The sequence below is a fragment of the Colius striatus genome, chromosome 4 (genome assembly GCF_028858725.1).
Source record: "Colius striatus isolate bColStr4 chromosome 4, bColStr4.1.hap1, whole genome shotgun sequence".
In the NCBI taxonomy this organism is placed as follows: Eukaryota; Metazoa; Chordata; class Aves; order Coliiformes; family Coliidae; genus Colius; species Colius striatus.
This window is the reverse complement of record NC_084762.1, coordinates 24,523,910-24,542,277: the sequence shown is the minus strand read 5'-3', so window position 1 is coordinate 24,542,277 and position 18,368 is coordinate 24,523,910. Positions and strand designations below refer to the sequence as shown.

At 40.5% G+C, this 18,368-nt stretch overlaps 1 protein-coding gene across 2 annotated transcripts in view; it reads left to right on the top strand.

Annotated features, from left to right (window-relative positions):
- Positions 1 to 18,368, top strand: part of COBL (cordon-bleu WH2 repeat protein) — a 170,517-nt gene that overhangs the window by 38,239 nt on the left and 113,910 nt on the right. For both annotated transcript variants that reach the window (XM_061994850.1, XM_061994851.1), the window contains exon 2: positions 13,608 to 13,814. In XM_061994850.1, the coding sequence (XP_061850834.1) occupies positions 13,608 to 13,814 (207 nt within the window). The remainder of the gene's footprint in view (positions 1 to 13,607; positions 13,815 to 18,368) is intronic.

The following is an 18,368-nucleotide window of genomic DNA, read 5'->3' as shown; positions in this document are numbered from 1 at the left end:
GGTCAGGTAACGCCAGAGCAGGGGAACTTAACAGCGCCTTCTTTATGTTGGTGAAGGCCTCCTCCTGCTCTTTGCCCCATACGAATTCTCCCTTGTTTTTTGTGAGTGGATATAGTGGTTCAGCCAAGCTAGCAAACCCAAGTATCCACAGACGACAGAACCCCGCTGTTCCCAGGAACTCACGCACCTGTCGAGAGGTTGACGGGGTGGGGATCTGCAAGATGGCCTTCTTTCGGGCTTCCGTCAGCCACCTTTTTCCATCCTTTAGAGCATATCCCAGATAGGTTACCTCTTTCCGGCAGATTTGTGCCTTCTTCGCTGAGACACGGTACCCCAACCTTCCAAGTTCAACCAGTAGTCTGCGAGTTCCCATCAGGCAGTTCTCTTTGGTGGACGCCGCGAGTAGGAGGTCATCTACATATTGGAGTAAAGTTACCTGTGGGTTTTGTGCCCGGAAAGTTGCCAGGTCCTTGTGGAGGGCTTCATCAAACAAGGTAGGAGAATTCTTAAATCCTTGTGGTAATCTTGTCCACGTGAGTTGACCCACTCTCCCACTTTCAGGATCTCTCCACTCGAAAGCGAAAATCAACTGGCTCACTGGATGCAGTCGCAAGCAGAAAAATGCATCCTTTAGGTCAAGGACTGTATACCAGGTACGATCTGGGGGAAGAGAGCTTAAGAGATTATATGGGTTGGGTACCGTAGGATGTAAGGTAAGGACTCTTTTGTTGACTTCCCGCAAGTCCTGTACTGGCCGATAATCCCCAGTCCCAGGTTTCTTTACCGGCAGGAGTGGTGTGTTCCAGGGAGATTTACAAGGCACAAGAATCCCTTGTTGTACAAGCTTGTCGATGTGAGGTCGTATCCCTGCTACTGCCTCTTTTGACAATGGGTATTGTTTTACGCTTATTGGGGTGGCACTTGATTGCAGCTCGATCACTATGGGAGGGATGTTCACCGCTTCCCCCATGCCCCCAGTTTCGGCCCATGCCTTCGGATACTGCTTGAGCCATTTTTCAAGGTTATCCAGGTTCTCCTTGGGGTTTTGGTATAGTCTATATTCCTCCCCCAAGTGCAGGGACAATATGCATGTTTTTGGCTTTCCGCCTGCAAGGGCGATCTCAGGGCCAGCAGAAGTAAAGCTTATCTGAGCCTTCATTTTTGTTAACAGGTCTCGCCCGAGGAGGGGGGTAGGGCACTCGGGTATTAACAAAAAAGAATGGGATACTTGGTTAGTTCCCAAGTCAATAGTTCGATTAGTTGTCCAGGGGTATTCTTTTCGACCTGTTGCTCCAATTACCATGGTCTGTTTGTTAGTTACAGTCCCTAATGAGGTTTTCAGTACGGAATATTCTGCCCCAGTATCAATCAAAAAATTTACTGGGGTCCCCTCCACATTTAACGTTATCCTAGGCTCGGGGAGGGGTTCCGGGCCCTGACCCCATTAATCTTCATCTTCCTCCAGGGTTAGCACTCTCTTTCCCTTTTTCTTGGGGCATTCACGGGCCCAATGCCCATGTTCCTTGCAGAAGGCACATTGATCTTTTCCCAGTCTTCTGGGTCCCTTATTCCTGTCATTGTCGCCCAGGTCCCTTCCTCCTCTCTCCTGTCTTTCCCCTTGGCGTTTCCCCTCGGCCATTACTGTAGTAAGTATTCTTGTTAAATTCTTATCCTGTCTCTTTTGTCTCCGTATTTCTTCCTTCTCTCTCTCATTCTTTTCCCTCTCCCACTTTTCTTCCTCAGTTTCCCTTTTATGGAACACTTTTTCAGCCTCTTTAACAATATCTTGCAGGGTGTAATCCTGCAATCCCTCGATATGCTGCAGTTTTCGTTTTATGTCTGGTGCAGCTTGTCCAATAAAGGACATGATAACGGAGGCCCGCTGTCCCCTAGATTCGGGATCAAACGGGGTATAAATACGATAGGCCTCCATGATACGTTCTAGGAACACCGAGGGTGGTTCATTAGGCCCCTGCATAATTTCTCTCACCTTTGCCAGATTGGTAGGTTTCCTGGCTGCCCCTCTTAGTCCTGCTACCAGAGCCCGGCGGTATATGGACAGTCGTTCCCTACCTGCTGCTGTATTATAGTCCCATTGCGGTCGCGCTGCTGGGAACAACGCTTCCACTTCCATTCCTGTTCGAGGGGGTTGGCCTGGTTGGCCTTCCTGTAGGGTTTTCCGTGCCTCCGAGAAGATTCGTTCTCGCTCCTCTGTGGTGAAAAGTGTTTGAAGTAACTGCTGACAGTCGTCCCATGTGGGCTGATGGGAGTACATCAGGGATTCGACTAGTCCTATGAGGGCAGCAGAGTTCTCAGAAAAAGAAGGGTTATTTGCTTTCCAGTTGTACAAATCGGAGGACGAAAAGGGCCAGTACTGTAATGGTTGTAACTCATCTGGCTCTGTGGGGGCTGGCCCCACCGCCCGGAGTGGTAAGGCTACAGTGGAGTCTGGTCCCTCAGGTGTTATCCCCCGTTTACTCCTGGTACCGGTATAGGGTCCTTCTTCCCAACCCCCCGGGTTATACGGCACAGGTACTCCCTCGTCTGGGGACTGGGGTCCAGTTGGGGGGGCGGTGGGTATAGATGTGGATACAGGTGGAGTCCATTCAGGGGGTCCCTCGACCTCTGGATATACCTTGGTCTTAGGGCTTGGTTCTTTCAATTTTTCATAATCTCCCCCATTATTGGTCACCCCCTCTTCTACTCCTGTGAGAGCCAGAGTCCTGGTTGTCACAGGTACGCCCCGGCTAAAGTATGAGTAGGATGGGGCTAGGACTCTTATTTTATCACTTGGAAGAAATGGTCGGACCCAGTCCGGTGGATATATCACCAAGTCTTCCCATACTGTGATATATGGTTCTTGGTCAGGATGGCCTCCTATTGAGGAGAAAATAGACATTCGGACTGCCCGTATGGTATGGATGTCAAAGGTACCTGACCGTGGCCATCCTACTTTAAAAGTTGGCCATTCACTTTCGCAATAATTTTGCCAATCCCCCTTCTTGATAATAAGAGACAGGTTTTGCCCTCGTGCTTTTACTTTTGGCCAATGTGCCAATGTTAATGACAGAGGGGTGGATCGGGACTGCCCCATGGTTATCAGTAATACAAAAAAGATTATAATAAGACACACACACACAGAAACGGTTTCTCGCTCTCCACGGCTCTTACACCACGGAAGAGATCTTATCAAAATTTCAGAAGGGCGGAGACTTCGTCCCCTCATTCACTCCACAAGGACCAGCTAGGTTTCACTTGTAGGCAAAGGTTGCCTATTTTCACCCGTGAGGCGTCCCCCAGGGCCGTAGCCTGTGGTGCCGGACACGTCTGTCCCCCACACGTGCTACTCAGAAACCTCTTTAAAGTCTGTCAGACCTTTACTGACCCAGCAGCTTCAGTTTTTCCCTGACCCTTACTTCCAAAACAACATAACACAACCCTGACAATTATGACTCCTATCCTTACACAGGTAGAACATAAAAAATCAATACAATTAATCAGGCACATCTAAAAATTTTTTTTTTTTTTTTTTTTTTTTTTTGCAAATGCACGAGGTGAAAAAAAAAAAAAACAACAAATACACTTATGGACACAGAGGCGGCACAAAAAGCATTCCCTGAACTTACAAGGGTACCGAGGTATGTTCTCACCCAATCACCCACAAAAGTAACATTCACTTGGTCTCTGATGCTTAAGATATCTATGCAACAGTGAGCTCCCAATCTCACACACTTAAAACATTTTCAGAGGTTAATGGAGAGAGAGAGAGAGAAAGAGAGTGAGAGAATGAGAACCTTATCCGTGTATCCCTAAGTGTTTTTCTTACTGAAGTTGGGGATTATGGACTGTTGGGTCACGAGGTTCAGGAAAAAATCCTTAGTCCCAGACCTGGTCAACAGTAGGCTTATTTAAGGAGACCCTGCCGTTGAGTCACGAGGTTCAGTCTGGACCCCCTTGCTTTCTAAGGCACCCTAAAAAGGGGCTTAGGTGCGGCTAGATCCAGACCTAGTCTCAGACTTGGTCAACGGTATGCAGCCTATGACATAGAGGGATGGGCACTAATTTAAATTTCGAGAGACGCAAAAGAAACAGAGATAAAGGAAACAAATAACGTTAAAAACAATATTATCCCAACAAAGCTCTCAGTTACACAAACCACAAACTCTTAGAGACACAAAAGAAACAGAGATAAAGGAAAGAAATAACGTTAAAAACAATATTATCCCAACAAAGCCTGCTCAGTTACACAAACCACAAACTCTTAATCTCAATCTACACAAGCTCACAAGCTCTCATGTGGCGCCACAAACATTCACACAAAAAGCTCACCTCCAAGGGGTCATCGTTTCCTGAGGTGTTCGTCGTTGATCCCGGACGAGCCCCCAAATGAAAGGCGAAGCTTTCCTCTACCCAGGCTGACGCGCACCTCAGAGGAAAACGAGGAGCCGACTTGATGCAAACGCACGAGGTGAGGTTTATTTCGGAGCTCCGGGTCGTCTCGTAACTCACGCAGGAGTCAGAGGAGGCGACCCTGGTGCTCAGTAGGAAAGGGTTTTTATAGGGTTTACACGCCACACAACAGATATAGGGTTCGAACAATAGTTACAAGCTCTTGACCCTCGGTCTGGCCTCTCCTGATAACCACAGGCCGCAGCCTTTTTTAGGAAATGTCTTTAACTTCTGCTTCTTGGAAATGAAGCGGTCTCAATGAGACTGCACTTTCGCTGAGGCGGTTGTTGTTCTCATAGTGTGCAGGCCGTACTCCATTTTGTTTGTTTCGCCTCTTCTCAGTTTCGCCTCTTCTCAGTTTAATTCTGCAAAGAGCTAAAGTCCCTCAGATACCATTGCCTCCCTGTTTTTTAGAATCTGTGTGTGTAAGGGTGAATGGGTCAAGTGAACTTTGGTAGCATACTCCTGGGGCATTCTCACTAAATGAGAAGCAATCTGCTAGCTCAAAGTTACGTGTGTTCATGTTTACCCTAGATGTACTTTATTTAAGCAAGTAATCACTCTAAACATAAATCTCCCCTATCTACACCTCAGATGGACCCTAGTTTAGGGCTCTTTCTAGTTGAAATGGATATAGGTAGGAGTATTATTCTATAGTAATATCAGTGATTTTGTATAAAACCAGGAATTAGCCAGAACAGTAAATTACATCAGAATTTCACCATGTGCGTTGTTTTTCTTCAATTCTTTCAAAACTCTTCCATCTTCTTCTGTGTTCCTTGTAAACAAACAATAAAGGAAGCACTTTTCAGCAATAGGGCCCTAATAAGCAGTCTTCAAGCCTCTAGAACGTGATTCTCAGTAGGTGGTAGTGAAGTTAAAAAGTCTGCAAGTGCAGAAATAGAACACAGTCTGGGTTATATTTGCTTAGAAATGCAGTGCAAGTGCACCTGGAAGTTGCATCTTGATTCACATACAAGTCACCACAGGAGAGTTTATACATCAATGCTGCTCAGTAATAATCTTCTATATTTGTTTATTTAAATAGCCTTATTGAAAGCAATTGTTAATAAGATATTAGGAAAGGATAACCACACTGAAATCTGTACAGCACCTATAACTTCAGGGGAGGTATCACAGAGTGTGAGTATTTCTGAACTAACCTCAGGCTTGTGTAGTAATATCTTTAGTTATTGACCCCTATAGAAACAAATTACCTTCTCACTACTTTCCTTGGCTTGCTATTAATAAAGATGATGAAGACTAATGTAACTATTTGCAGTTATTAAAACCTATTCCAACTAATAAGTTATCTGTCCAGACATAAGTGTGTTACTAGAGAGCTCAGCATGAAGCTTAAAAACAGTGAGGTAAGAGCATCCTTGCATAACCACAGCTGATGAAGCTGAAGGATATCTATTTGCCTACAACATGCAGAGAACACAATGCCAACAGTGATTCCAGCCTGCTTGGAAATACCCTTGGCTTTCTTTTCATGCTAGTGTTTTCCCACAGGTAAGCATCCACAGGTAAGCAGTTAGTAAGGATCCAGTTAGCTGGCATGAACCTGATGATACTTTCATGAATAATGTTGAGAAATCTCACTGTCTCAGTAGTTAATGGTATTTTAACCTTGTGGTTTTCACAGCTCAGCCACAGGATTTGCCATCTTCAGGGAACTCGATGTGCAGTGGCTATCTGCATGGTTGCATCTTCCTGTCTGCTAAACTGAGCATTCTTAAAAGCTCAGTAAAGATTTGGGAGCACTGAGGACAGGGTGTCCTGGCAGTGGGAGCTGGGCATGTTACAGTATAAGTCACAGTATTCTGGATATCGTTCTAAGTATATTTGGGATGTTAGCATGGACACTTATTTTTAGCTAACCACTAACCATTGTGTATAAGCATAATTAATATTAAAATAGTGTAGTTCTCTTTTTCTCTTTCAGCATACCATGCAAAACCACCTGATTTAGTCACAGGTGATGGAACTGCATAGCATTTAATATGAGCATGAGCAGTGTGATATTTCCTTTAGTGGTGGTATTATTATTACATTTGCTTGGAATGGAACGAAGCTAATAGCTCGGTACTTGATGAGTGGGGAAAAAACAGTGTGGGTGTGTGAATAACGGAGGAAGAAGTAAAAAACACTGATAGGAACAGGATTGCATGGCAGGCCACAAAATACTTTGCACTAACCCATTGATGGTTCTGATGCAAGTAATTTTAACAGTTATTGCTTGGCAATCTTTTTATTTTGGTCACTGTGAAATTGGCAGTTAGTTTTAGCTGGTGGCTGAACATTTGCATCCAAAAGTCTAAATATGGATTGCCTTTATCAGTGTTTTGATTCATCTGAATCTTCTCTGGCAGATGTTGTCATGGAAAGAGTAAGGTTCCACCATCCCTACCTAGTGTGCTATTTTTTTATTTTTACTTTTCTAGACCAATTTTTTTTTTATGATGAAGCCTGTTAACCGAGCCTCCAATATGAATTGTTAGTGGAGTTTTGTTTTGATCACATCTTCCAAGCTAAACAGTTAAAACTATTTGTGTATGTATGACTCAGAGATGTGATACTACCGTGGTTTAGATCACAGCAGTTTACTATTCCAAAATATAATAACTCATGTATGGTTTCTTGCCTTTAACCACAGAAGATGTGTTTTTTTTTCTTCAGTGTGTGTTTCAGCAGATGAGGCAAATAATTACATACTATTAGGTGCTCTCCCATTTCATTCCTCTTTACTGATATGCAGCCTGATGGAGTTGCACATGATGGCACCAGCTCGTAGTGTGGTCTTTGCCACACACCGAACGAGTGGGTGGTATCTCAAAAGTCCTGTGAGACAGCTAGACCTTGCAATACATACTCAGGCAGTGGGCATGTAGCCAAGACCCAGGATTTGGCTGCTTTTTAAAAGGTTTTCTCTAGGGCTTGTGTTTTGTTTTGGGAACTGATACAGGTAGATCTGTTAGGCTCAATGGTGTGATTGTTTAATAGGTGTAAAAGCATTTGTGGGCTGAAATTTTAATCCTTGAGCAGTTGAATTCCATCTCATGTAGAGCTCCATCATTCCTTTCACTCTTAAATGAGGGCTCTCTAAGGTAGCAGTGGGGTGAATTGCACAGCCTGTGCACTACAGAAAATCAGGTGAATGTACTTCTGGCTTCTTCCCATATCATGAAACTGATAAGTGAACTGTTTTATACTGGATCTTAGGAGAATGACTCAGTGTATTTGAGGATACCAGCCATAGGCTAACAGATGGTTTGGAATTCCGGGCAGATGATGAGCTCTTAATAGTTCAACTGTGTAGTATCAGTGCAGGGGTCTCAATCTCACTTGGAAGCCATTTTCTCCTGTTTGGCAGCTGTGCTATGCTTCACAAGCATCAGAGTGGCCAGATCTCTGCCATGTGTTGGCATACACCTCAGCCTTATGAAATGAGTCAACATCTGGGGAGATGTCTCTGGTAGCAATTTATAACAAGTTTGTTCACTTGTACTTTTAAGACTGGGAGAGTGCAGCACAATGCTTTCAAATGATCAATTGTTTAAGTTTGTGAAAAGTTGGAAATCAGAGACAGAGTGTTAGGAACTACTTCTATATTATTTATTATAATTATAATATATATATTAGACGGTATAATCTCACCTTGACTTTTGTTTATTTTTCTTGATTTTCAACCTTTGGCAGGCACAGTTGTGTACTTCCATCCTTGCTTCCTTTTCTACAAATGTTCTCATTCATTTTGCTTCTGGTCTATTTTTTTTTTCCTGGCATTAAAACTTTATTTTTAAAATATGTAAAGCTGTAGGGTTTCTCATCATTAAAATTAAATAGAAGATAAAAAATATAATTAAATAACTTTCATTTCTTTGCCAAAAACAAATTATTTATTCTTTTCTATTTTGGGTGACTTTATCAGACCCACAAGGGAATAATTTTCATCATATCTGTCAGTGTGATCCTGACTTAGAAATGAAATGATCTTTTAAAAGTAATATTGAGGTCAAATAAATGTTTCAAAAGAGAAAAGCGCAAAATAATTATATACCATAATAGCCAGGAAATTCAGAGTAAAGACAATTTTAAAAACATATTTTATTTGAAAAATTAAAGTAACATAGGGATCTACAGTTCTTTGAATCTTAGGTTCTGATGAATACTTGAGCTGTTTAGAAAGTGTCATATTTTTGTAATGTTTCGATAACAATACTGGCAATTGTGATTTGTGATGTGTGAGATTTAAAGTTACCTGTGTTGGACATGCTTGTAATGCGTCAGTTTATTTTGCCTGTGATAGTCTAAAAGAATGTTGAGTACGTTCTTGGATTTTTTATTTTTAATTATTATTCTCCCGACCTTCCGCCCCAATAAAAAGAACCCCAAAACTTTGATTAATGGGTTAATTTAAGTGTTAGAGATGGTAAAGCGGAATGGAGCTCTAGTTTATGATATAGGGCGAGCTGGATGAATGCTGTCCTGGTTTTTGTTCTCTGTCTCTGTGTGATTTGTTTAACTTTTGGTTTCCATTTTCAAAATTCTTGAAGTAGCTTTATATTGGTGATAATATGTCTGGATTGCCTTTACATTTCTGTTGTGTTATATTTTTTCTGAGCTGCTGCATCTAGAAGCTGGAGGGATTTTAATTACAAAGAGGGAACTTGCTTGCTATTACTTCCAATGCTGTGAGTGTCTTTTTCCCAGTCTGTGATCTATGTTTTCATTTCTTTTCCATGAGCAACAAAGAGTGAAAAAGAAATGTTCTCTAAAGGTTATCTGCTTCACAAACTAGATCCCTAGGCAAGAGTGACTTCTGCCATGCTGTCTGTGTCCTTATGATTTGGAGTGTGAGGTGTGCCTCAGGGGCTGGGTTTCTCTCTTTGCTATGCAAGTTGCCAGAGAGAAAGAGAGAGAAAGGACTCATTTGGTTTGAGTTGTTTTGTTTGTTTTTTTTTTCTCAAACATCAATGTGCATAGGCTTCCACTCAAAAGACTGTCAGAGTGCAGTCACCTGAAAGTCAGAAGAGTTTACTTCAGTGTTTCCTTTTTTCCACCCCAGAGACACTGCATTTGTGTACTTGGGCTCATCACTGAGCACTCTTGTGTTGATTTATTCCTCCTAGTTATGAGATGGGATGCACACAGATGTCACAGAGAAGCCCTCTGCAATTGTTCCAGCCTTGTGCATTGACAAGAGTGCAAATTGACTTAACTGAGTTGGAGGTCCTGTGCTAGTTGTTCACTTTATAAAAAATGAATGTTTCCCTTAATTCTGCTATGTTGTAGCCTGGTTGGTTTTTTTGTTTTGTTTTTATTTGGGATTTTTTTAAACTTGAATGGTTAGAGAAGGAATTGGCACAGAAAAAACCCCAGATTCTACAGATAGGTGTAGTATGGAGCTCTTGGCGAACTCCTGCTGACATCCGTGGGATGAAGTCTGCTCTGAACCTCCTAAGTTGTCTTTACCTTACAGGGCAGAGAGGATTTCATTTTTTTTTTTTTTTTTATCATGGTGGCAATGTGTAGGATCACTTCAGTTTTTGTTTATTTATTTGTGTTAGATTTTGTCTGAAGAAACACAATCTCTAGTGAGGTTGGAAGTCCCAGGAATGCATCTGTTTGAAACACAGGTCATGTTTTTTCAGCATGGGATTGTAAAGTCCATGTTGCATCCTATTGCTTTGTAGTTATATATTAATAAAATATAGGTCCAAAGTGCTTCTGTTACCTTGTCTTGAAGTTCTTAATCCAGTGAAACTTTTCTTCATTTCTGTTGCATTTCTTCTGTGTGCTGTACTATGTAAACACTGGTCTTGTTGGTCAGTTTGCTTGTTGTTTTTCCACTTTGAGAAGACTTGATGCTGTTACTGACAATAGTGACGGTATGTTACTTATGTATTCCACCTAATTATTTCATAAAGACATGCTTTTTTTTCAGTTTGTGGTAAAATGCAATTAACTATTTCAAGCCTCAGTAAAATGCACGGTACATTTGTGTAGTAGAATCAGCTGCTTGTTTTTACTCTGTCTCCTCATCAAGGACTGGATTGAAGCATTTGTGTGAGTAAATAGGGCTTGAAGTTTTCCTGCTTGTAATTTAATCCACAGACTGGTAGCAGGTAGGGGGGCTTAACAAGTATCTCAGTACTGAGCACAGTGAAATGTGTTTGTGGAGAAAAAAAGACATTGGGCTAAACTTAATTGGAATTTAGGTCACAGTGAGGAATGATATGCAACTTTTTAATAGTATGTTGTGTTCATAGCATAGAAAGTACCCATGCTTAAAACAGGCTTTTTAAATGACATGCTTTCAATGTGCATTGTTTTTATGGGAGAACAAAAAGGCTTTTATTAAGGAGCACCATTGTATTGTCCCTCATAACATTGTAGCTCTGACAGAGAAAGTTCAATTCTTTTTCTGACTTGCATTCAATAATATTAGAGGCTTTTCAGCACCTTCTGACTGCAGTTGCTGTCAGAAAGCAGCTGCTCGTGCAGATCCAAGGTAGACCTAAATCTGTGGATTTCAGTCTGCAGTTCATGGTTTATACTTCTCAGATGTTTCAGAAACTTGGCTAGGAAATGCAAATGTGTCATATATTGCTCTACAAATGTGAACTTTGAAGGGATCTGCTTCCACTGAAATAGTTTGAGGTCTTTCATTTGGAATATGTTGAAAACCAGGCCTTTAAAGCAGTCTGACTGTTTCAAGAAAATATGTAGTTGTTATTGTGGAAGAGTTCATATGAGGTCACCTGAACTGTTGCTAAGTTAGAGTCTGTGGTGGCAATGTTTTTGTTTCTTTCTCCAGTGTCTCTGAATGAAACAGACCTGTGCTGTCCTTTCTGTACAACCAAAATGCTTGTAGTATCTAAAAGGGCCTGACCATGTAATGCCAAAAAGAATACTCGTATTTTATATCACTGGTCAATATGTAACAGGTGCTTTTGATATCATGCCTGATTTCATGACACACCACCACTCCCACCCTGCCTACCAGCCCTAAGCAATGTTTACAAGGTATATAACTGGCAGAAATGGCTGTAAAGACTTCTTAAAAAGTGGCCAAATAAAAATTACACTCTGATTTCAGACCTGTAAATTGGTAATAAGATGCCTGACCTTGTTTGTTAGTTCCTTCAGAAAACAAGATGCAACTTTGTGTTATTGCTAGGGAAGAAAGACGTGTACAGCATCAACTCCAAAACTCATTCCTTCTTCCCTGAATTTTCAAGTCTCTTCAGTTTCAACTGGTTTCAGTTTCATGTTTATTTTATTACCATTGCTTTATTTTCTCTGTTCACTGTAAGATCTGGAATTTACAAGTTCAGATAAATTGTAATTACAAAAAAAAAGAAAAAAATAGTTCTGCCAGGCTCATTATGCTCACCTGCTTCTTTTCTTCCCATCTCCTTAGTAGTTTGTCAGGACCGTTGTGTCAGAACTGTCCCCCTAATATTTTAAAAGAAAACTGTTTTTTTTAAGAAAGAAGTTGATGTGAATCTCTGTACCTACTTGTGTTGATGCAGTTGATGTTAATGGAAGGCAAGAACTATATAATTTGTAAATTGATCTGAAGTCTTTCAATGTAGCAATAAAGCTACTTTGGCTTTATACATTTGCCCGGATTTAGACAAATTTTCCATGTCTCTCACCACCTGCTTACAAATAACTTTAGTCAAATGTAAGGGGATCAGAGCAGAAGATGAAGGCAATGAACATTTAAAAAAAAAAACTGTAGTGATTTTTTTTGCAAGTTGAAACATGTCAAAAATTGTTGATCAAATGCAAATATTGATTAAAAAGTGTAGAGAATTTGGATTGTTTCTGAACTCTTGTTTTTGATGATATGACATAGTTCTAACTTTTTATTTTTTCCTCTGCCAGGAGTTTATATTGGTAATCCAAACTGTATGTTTCATCATTTTATCTGTGACAATACAGGTTGTCTCTAATTAAATAAGAGATTGGTTTGGTATTAATCCTTTCTTTTTTTTTTTTTTTTTTTCTCTGAGCACTGTTTTACCCTTGGCTGATTCAAAGCTTTGCAGGCTTTTAAGGGTTAGAGAGATTTTTCCATACTTTTCTGGACCTCTGTTTCTATTGTTTGCAAGGCAATAATAATGTGCAGAATTGTAGTGTTTTCCTGCACCCTAAAAACAAGCAGATTAAAAAATGCAGGCAGTAAGCCTGGGTAATAATTTCTCAGTAAAGAATTTACTGCTTTTTCCATCTGTTACACTAAAGTCTGACTTAAACTTGGCATAAATCTAGCCAGAAGAGGTCACTGGGATATTAATCATCAGAATTAATCCTCTTAGACATGCACTTGGTATGAGGCCAGCTATTCAGAAGTTTTAACATGGTACATATGTTGCTTATCTTTGTGGAAGCTTGCCAATGAAGTAAACTTTGAGTCTGTAGTGGTTTTCCATCTCTGCAAAGTACACTGCTTGTTTGGTGCAAGTTGATGCAGCTTTTTTGTATGTTGCATGTAGCGCATAGCCTGCTACAGAAGAATGAGTTCTCTTTAGGGTGCTTTCAATGAGCTATAGCCTCTTAGTGTTGTGTGGTAAGAAGTGATATCATTCATGGTTGACCTTTTCACGGTGCTTCCCTGTGAAGTACGATGAGCCAAATTTAATACTACTTACTCAGATCAGAGGAAGAGACAATATTTCAAGTAGAGTAATGCTGTGGAACCCAAATATAGCTGAATGAAACCTCACCCTGCCTCCACTCCTGCCATTCTGACTTGGATGAAACATTCATTTATGTAAATACAACTCTTCCTTGAGTCAGGTCTGGACTGAACCCAGTATTTCTGTTTCTCTCTTCATAGAAACATGCTTCATACTTGACAAAATAATGATTATTTCATACCCTAATTATAGAACTGTTTCATCCTGTGGGGTGTGGAAGACAAACGGTAGAAGTGAGTGTATAATTAAAAAATTATAGTATTTTTAGAGAACATGTAAAAATAAAATGCAACTCTGTTGAAAAGTTTCATGATAAAAGAAAATGGCTTGCATTAGAACGATTTTTTAAAACAATCAGATTATGGCTGAAAGAACATATTTTCTTACTAATGTGTTTATACTTGTGAGAAATTATTACTTTTGTTCTTGCCTTTATTTCTCAAGGAGAAGAATGAAAGCTCGCGCTCCTCCTCCACCAAATCAACCTTCTGCAGCAAACAGAATTCACAGTGAATACAAGTCACCTACAGAGTCAGCTGTAATTCCTGATCAGAACCTTGCGAGCATGAAGGAGAACATGATAAACAGATCAGTGGACTTCAAGGTCATTTTACCTAGCGGGGTGGAGCAGAAGAGCACAGTACAAGGAAGGTAAGGCTTTGATTAGTTCCCACCTTCTGGAGCACTCCGTTCCCAGTGGGATACTTGCTGATATTATTGTCTCTGTTTCTGAGTTGATGAGACTTCTCTGCCATGCTTCTCTCTGCATTTCAGGCAGCTGTTCTACCAGAAAGTCCTGAGAGGCATGTCTAAAGGATCCTCTCAGGAACCGGAAATATCTAGCACGTTGTGTCACTGTTTACCTCACATATCACCTTTAACATGTGTATGGCTCCTTCTCTTCTGTGTAGTGCCACCGGGCTAGTGTTAGGTTGTATTGCATCTCATAATACAGAGGGAGTTTGGTGCAGTGGAAGCAAGTGCTGATGGCAAACAGCAATCCTGACAGTACGCCTGTCTGGATTCGTGCCAAGAAGCAAGCTCAGAAGATGAATGATTCATCACTTTCAGAGATTCTGCCTTCCCAAATGCATTGTGATTGTGTAGACAGCAGAACATCTGCTGGTATTTAGAAAGCCTTTTCTGTATAAAAGTGTATTTGTTTTGTCCACAGGAAAAAAGAGAGGTTCTTGTCACTGGGTACTAGAAAGAGCAAATTGTATTGGAAAGGCAGTTTTCAGATAATTTGCTTCACTATGGGAGCTCCTTCTTTTCCTCATCATCTCTGTGAGAAGTGTCTTGAAAGAGGAAAACTTACTGATTTAGGAAAGAATTTATAAGAGTTGCAAAAAATTTATTCAATAAAGTGATGAAACTAGCTAACAATGGTGTGGTCAGCAGTGGTCAAGAAACTGTAGAAAGTGGTAATACCAGATGAGGATAGGTAGGTGCCTGTTGATAGATCAGAGTATGTGCTTATTTTATACTTGGGGTTTACAGTTGTCTGCATTCCTGTAAAACTGCTCTTCCTTGTCTGATATATTAGTCTATTTGACTGTCTATTAGTGTACTTTGGTGACCGAAGAGGCTGCATACAGCAGTGTATAGTTTCTGGTACTTCATTCTTACCTCTACTTTTCTTAAAGAAATCAGTGTGTCTAGCCACTCTCAGCAGACTAGTGCAGAATGTTGTTAAAAGTTTTTTAAGGAAAGCAGTGCTTATCAGAACTCTGAAATTACATGTTTAGTGGTAGAGTTTTTATGAGAAGGTTTGGTCTTAATAAGAGAAAGAAGAAAACAGGCCTGAAAAGTAGAATGCTGCTTCATGCAGTGTTTTGTATAGAGAGATACATAATTGCCATATGGCTAGAAAATATTTTCCCTCAAAAAATCAAACCTCAAAACTACAAGAGCACTACAAGAATGGTGTTTCAATGTGACCTTTTGAAGAATGTACAAGCTACAGAAGCAGAGAACAAGTGGAAAGTCCCTGTACAATAAACATTCTGTCTCTTGCACAGGTGGTTATTATTGCTACCATTGCTATCACATACGTTGAGACTGAGTATTTTAATTGTTAGGGTCTTCAGTTGGTGGACTCTTACCTGAAAGAAATGTCAAAAATTAAACCTTAGATGTTTATGTGGGATTATTTACATTCTCTGTGTTAAGCAGTCTAAGCAACAAAAATATCCTCTTTGCTATTCTGTGCAGGTACTCCTCTCCATTGTCCACATGACAGGTCTAGGCCCCTGATTTAGGCAGCAGTTAAATTCTTGCCTGTCTTAATCTATTAACCTGAGTTTCACCAGTGCCTAGCCTAGGTACTGGTTCTTCCTCAATTCAGTCTTGAGCATTTGGAGTGGTGAATTAATGAAAAATGTTAGGCACTAATATTCAGCTGTGTGGAAGTGGAAGATCATGGAAGCTGAAGAGTGAAGTAAAACATCCTAACAAGTTATGAAATGAGAAGAAAATACCTTATAATGAGCCTTGTATTACAGTGGCATCAATCTTTGAAATGACCCCTTGTATGCTGCTGTTCTTTCTAACCACAGGATTATTAAATTTTATATGTATTAGCACTGGTTACATTTTTAGGGATGTAGAATAAAAAAAAAAAAACCACCCAAACAAACAACACCACAGAAAAAGATCATGTGAAATTTTCAGGGGATGAACTGTCTTAAGTCTCCAGGTTTGGGTCAAAGACTAGATTTCATCATCTCTGAATTATTTTGACATTGCAAACTGGACAGTTATGTAGTACAGTGATACTCATAGGTAAACATTTAATGATGAAGATACTAGATTAAAAAAAAAAAAAAAAAGTTTAGTTTGTTTAGTTTGAAGCAAGCATGAGAACCAGTGCAGGTGATAAATTTATTTCCCTATTGACTCTTTTTATCTGTGGTGAAGGACATTTCAGATAAATTCTGCTGTTGTTCATATTGTATAAATCTTCAGTATTTTCATTGCCATCATTAAAACTGCATTCTGCAAAATCTGCTTTTGGGTATCCTGGGAAGATAGCTTTTCTGTTGCTGAAAAATTTACAAAATATTGCCCTAGGCAGCTTCATAGTGAAAAATGATTCTGTAATTTCCGAAAAGCTGTTCACAGAACAATGAAGTACACCAGATGATATTTGAAAACAGAACTAATGTAGTTAATTGTTATCACTTAAGGTTATTGCAAATGAACCAAGTTTAAAGTTCAAATATCTTCTTCAGTTTGTTCATTGTTTGTAAGCAAAGCAGCATGTTTTAAATTTTACTTTGTTCTCTATATATAAAGTTTCTATAAATATCAGCAAAAGGGCAAAAATTCTCATTACATTTTCTTTAGTGATAGTTCAAGGAAAACCATCTGCTATTTAAAGATTTTTTTTTGAATCTGGAATTTTTAAATAGATTTGTTTATAAAAGTTAATTCAAGCTGTCAGTCTCACTTTAACAGCTTATTATCATCTTTTAACACAAAATTTATTCCAAATTTTGGAAATATGTAGTGCAGCTTTTAGGATACAGTTGAGTACTTAAGATGTGTGTGCAGCAATGCAGCAGTATTGTCATGGTTTAGGCCCATCAGGGAACAAAAGACCACGATTAGCTTCAAGTACCAAAGACCTGAGGATTGCCAAAGGGCAGGGAGAGCTTAATTACCACTTAAGGTCCAAGACAAAACAGACCAGACTACTTATCTTGGGGAAGGAAACAGAAAATAATTTCATGCAACACCAACTAAAGTATAACCATAAAACCCCAAAACATAACAAACATAACACAACACAGAGTGGTACAATGATGCAACCAGCTCTTTAAGACCACCTTCTCCCCACTTCTCCCCTCTTCCCGGGCTCAGAGTCCTGATCATGGTGTTTTTACCTCCTCCCCCCCTTGAAGGGCCCAGGGGGCAGGGAGTGGGGGTTTCAGTCAGTCTATTCTTGATAGGTTCTGCTTTTTGTCTCTCCTCAGGGCAGGTGGGCTTCACACCAGTCCTCCCTGCAGGGTACCTCACTCACACATGGCAGCCCTGCACAGAGGGCTCTGACATGCATTTATCCCAAAGGCTGCAGCTCCTCTCTGCCTCTCATGTGGGTCTGCTCTGTGGCATGCAGGCTCTTCAGCATGGCCTGCACCATGGCAGCCTCCTCACACAGTCTCTCGCCCGTCCAGGTGCACTCACACAGAGCTGCTGGTGGCTCTCAGTCCTTCCATGGCCCTGCATGGGTTGCAGGGGTACAGCCTGCGTTTTCGCCACGGCTTGCAGAGCCCATTTTTCTGTTCAGTGAACTCTACTGTAAGGACATGTAAAAGTATTCATGAAAAAGTGTTATTCTTCTCCCCCTTGAAAAGGATTATAACATATTCCTGCAGCTAATTTCTATATGTACTGTTGTGTGAGCACTACCTGATGTGCTGAAAGGATAGGCAGAGCATTGGCCACTTGTACCAGTACCTAAAAGGGGCCTACAAGAAAGCTGAAGAGGAACTTTTCTCAAGGGCATGTAGTGATAAATGATAATGACTCTAAACTGAAAGAGGGGAGATTAAGATTAGATTTTAGGAATTTCTTCACTGTGAGGGAGGTGAGGCACTGGAACAGATTGCCCCAGAGAAGCTGTGAATGCCTCATTCCTGTACATGTTCAAGACTTGGGTCAGGTCTAAACTATAGTAGTTTGATGTAGGCTTTTTTAAAACAAATCTTAGTAGAATAATATATGTTGAAAGGAGCCACTGGAACTTCCCTGCTCTATCTCCCTTCTCAATGTAAGTCTCACAAGAGCAGGTTGCTCAGGGCTGCCTTCAAGCAAGTTTGAATACCTCCATAGAGGAGGTATCTGAATCTCTCTATATCCGTGTTCCAGGGCTTGACCAGCCTTCTGGTGAAAAAAAGAAAAAATGTTTCCTTGTACCTAAATGAGGTTTCCTATATTGGCTCTTGCCTCTTGTCTTCTTGCTGTTCACCACTGGGAAGAGTCTGGCTCTGAGACCCTACTAGTTGCTAGACACAGCTACCTTTCACCCTTCTCATCTTCAGGCTCAACAAACCTAGTCTTCTGCCTGTTTCTTTGTCTTATCCTTCTGTTATTCCTTCTGTGAATTTGTTCAATTATTGAAAATAAGAGAAATATACATATGAGCAAAGTAAGAAAAGAAAGCATTTATGATTATCTGTCGTTCTTCCTGTACTTCTTTTG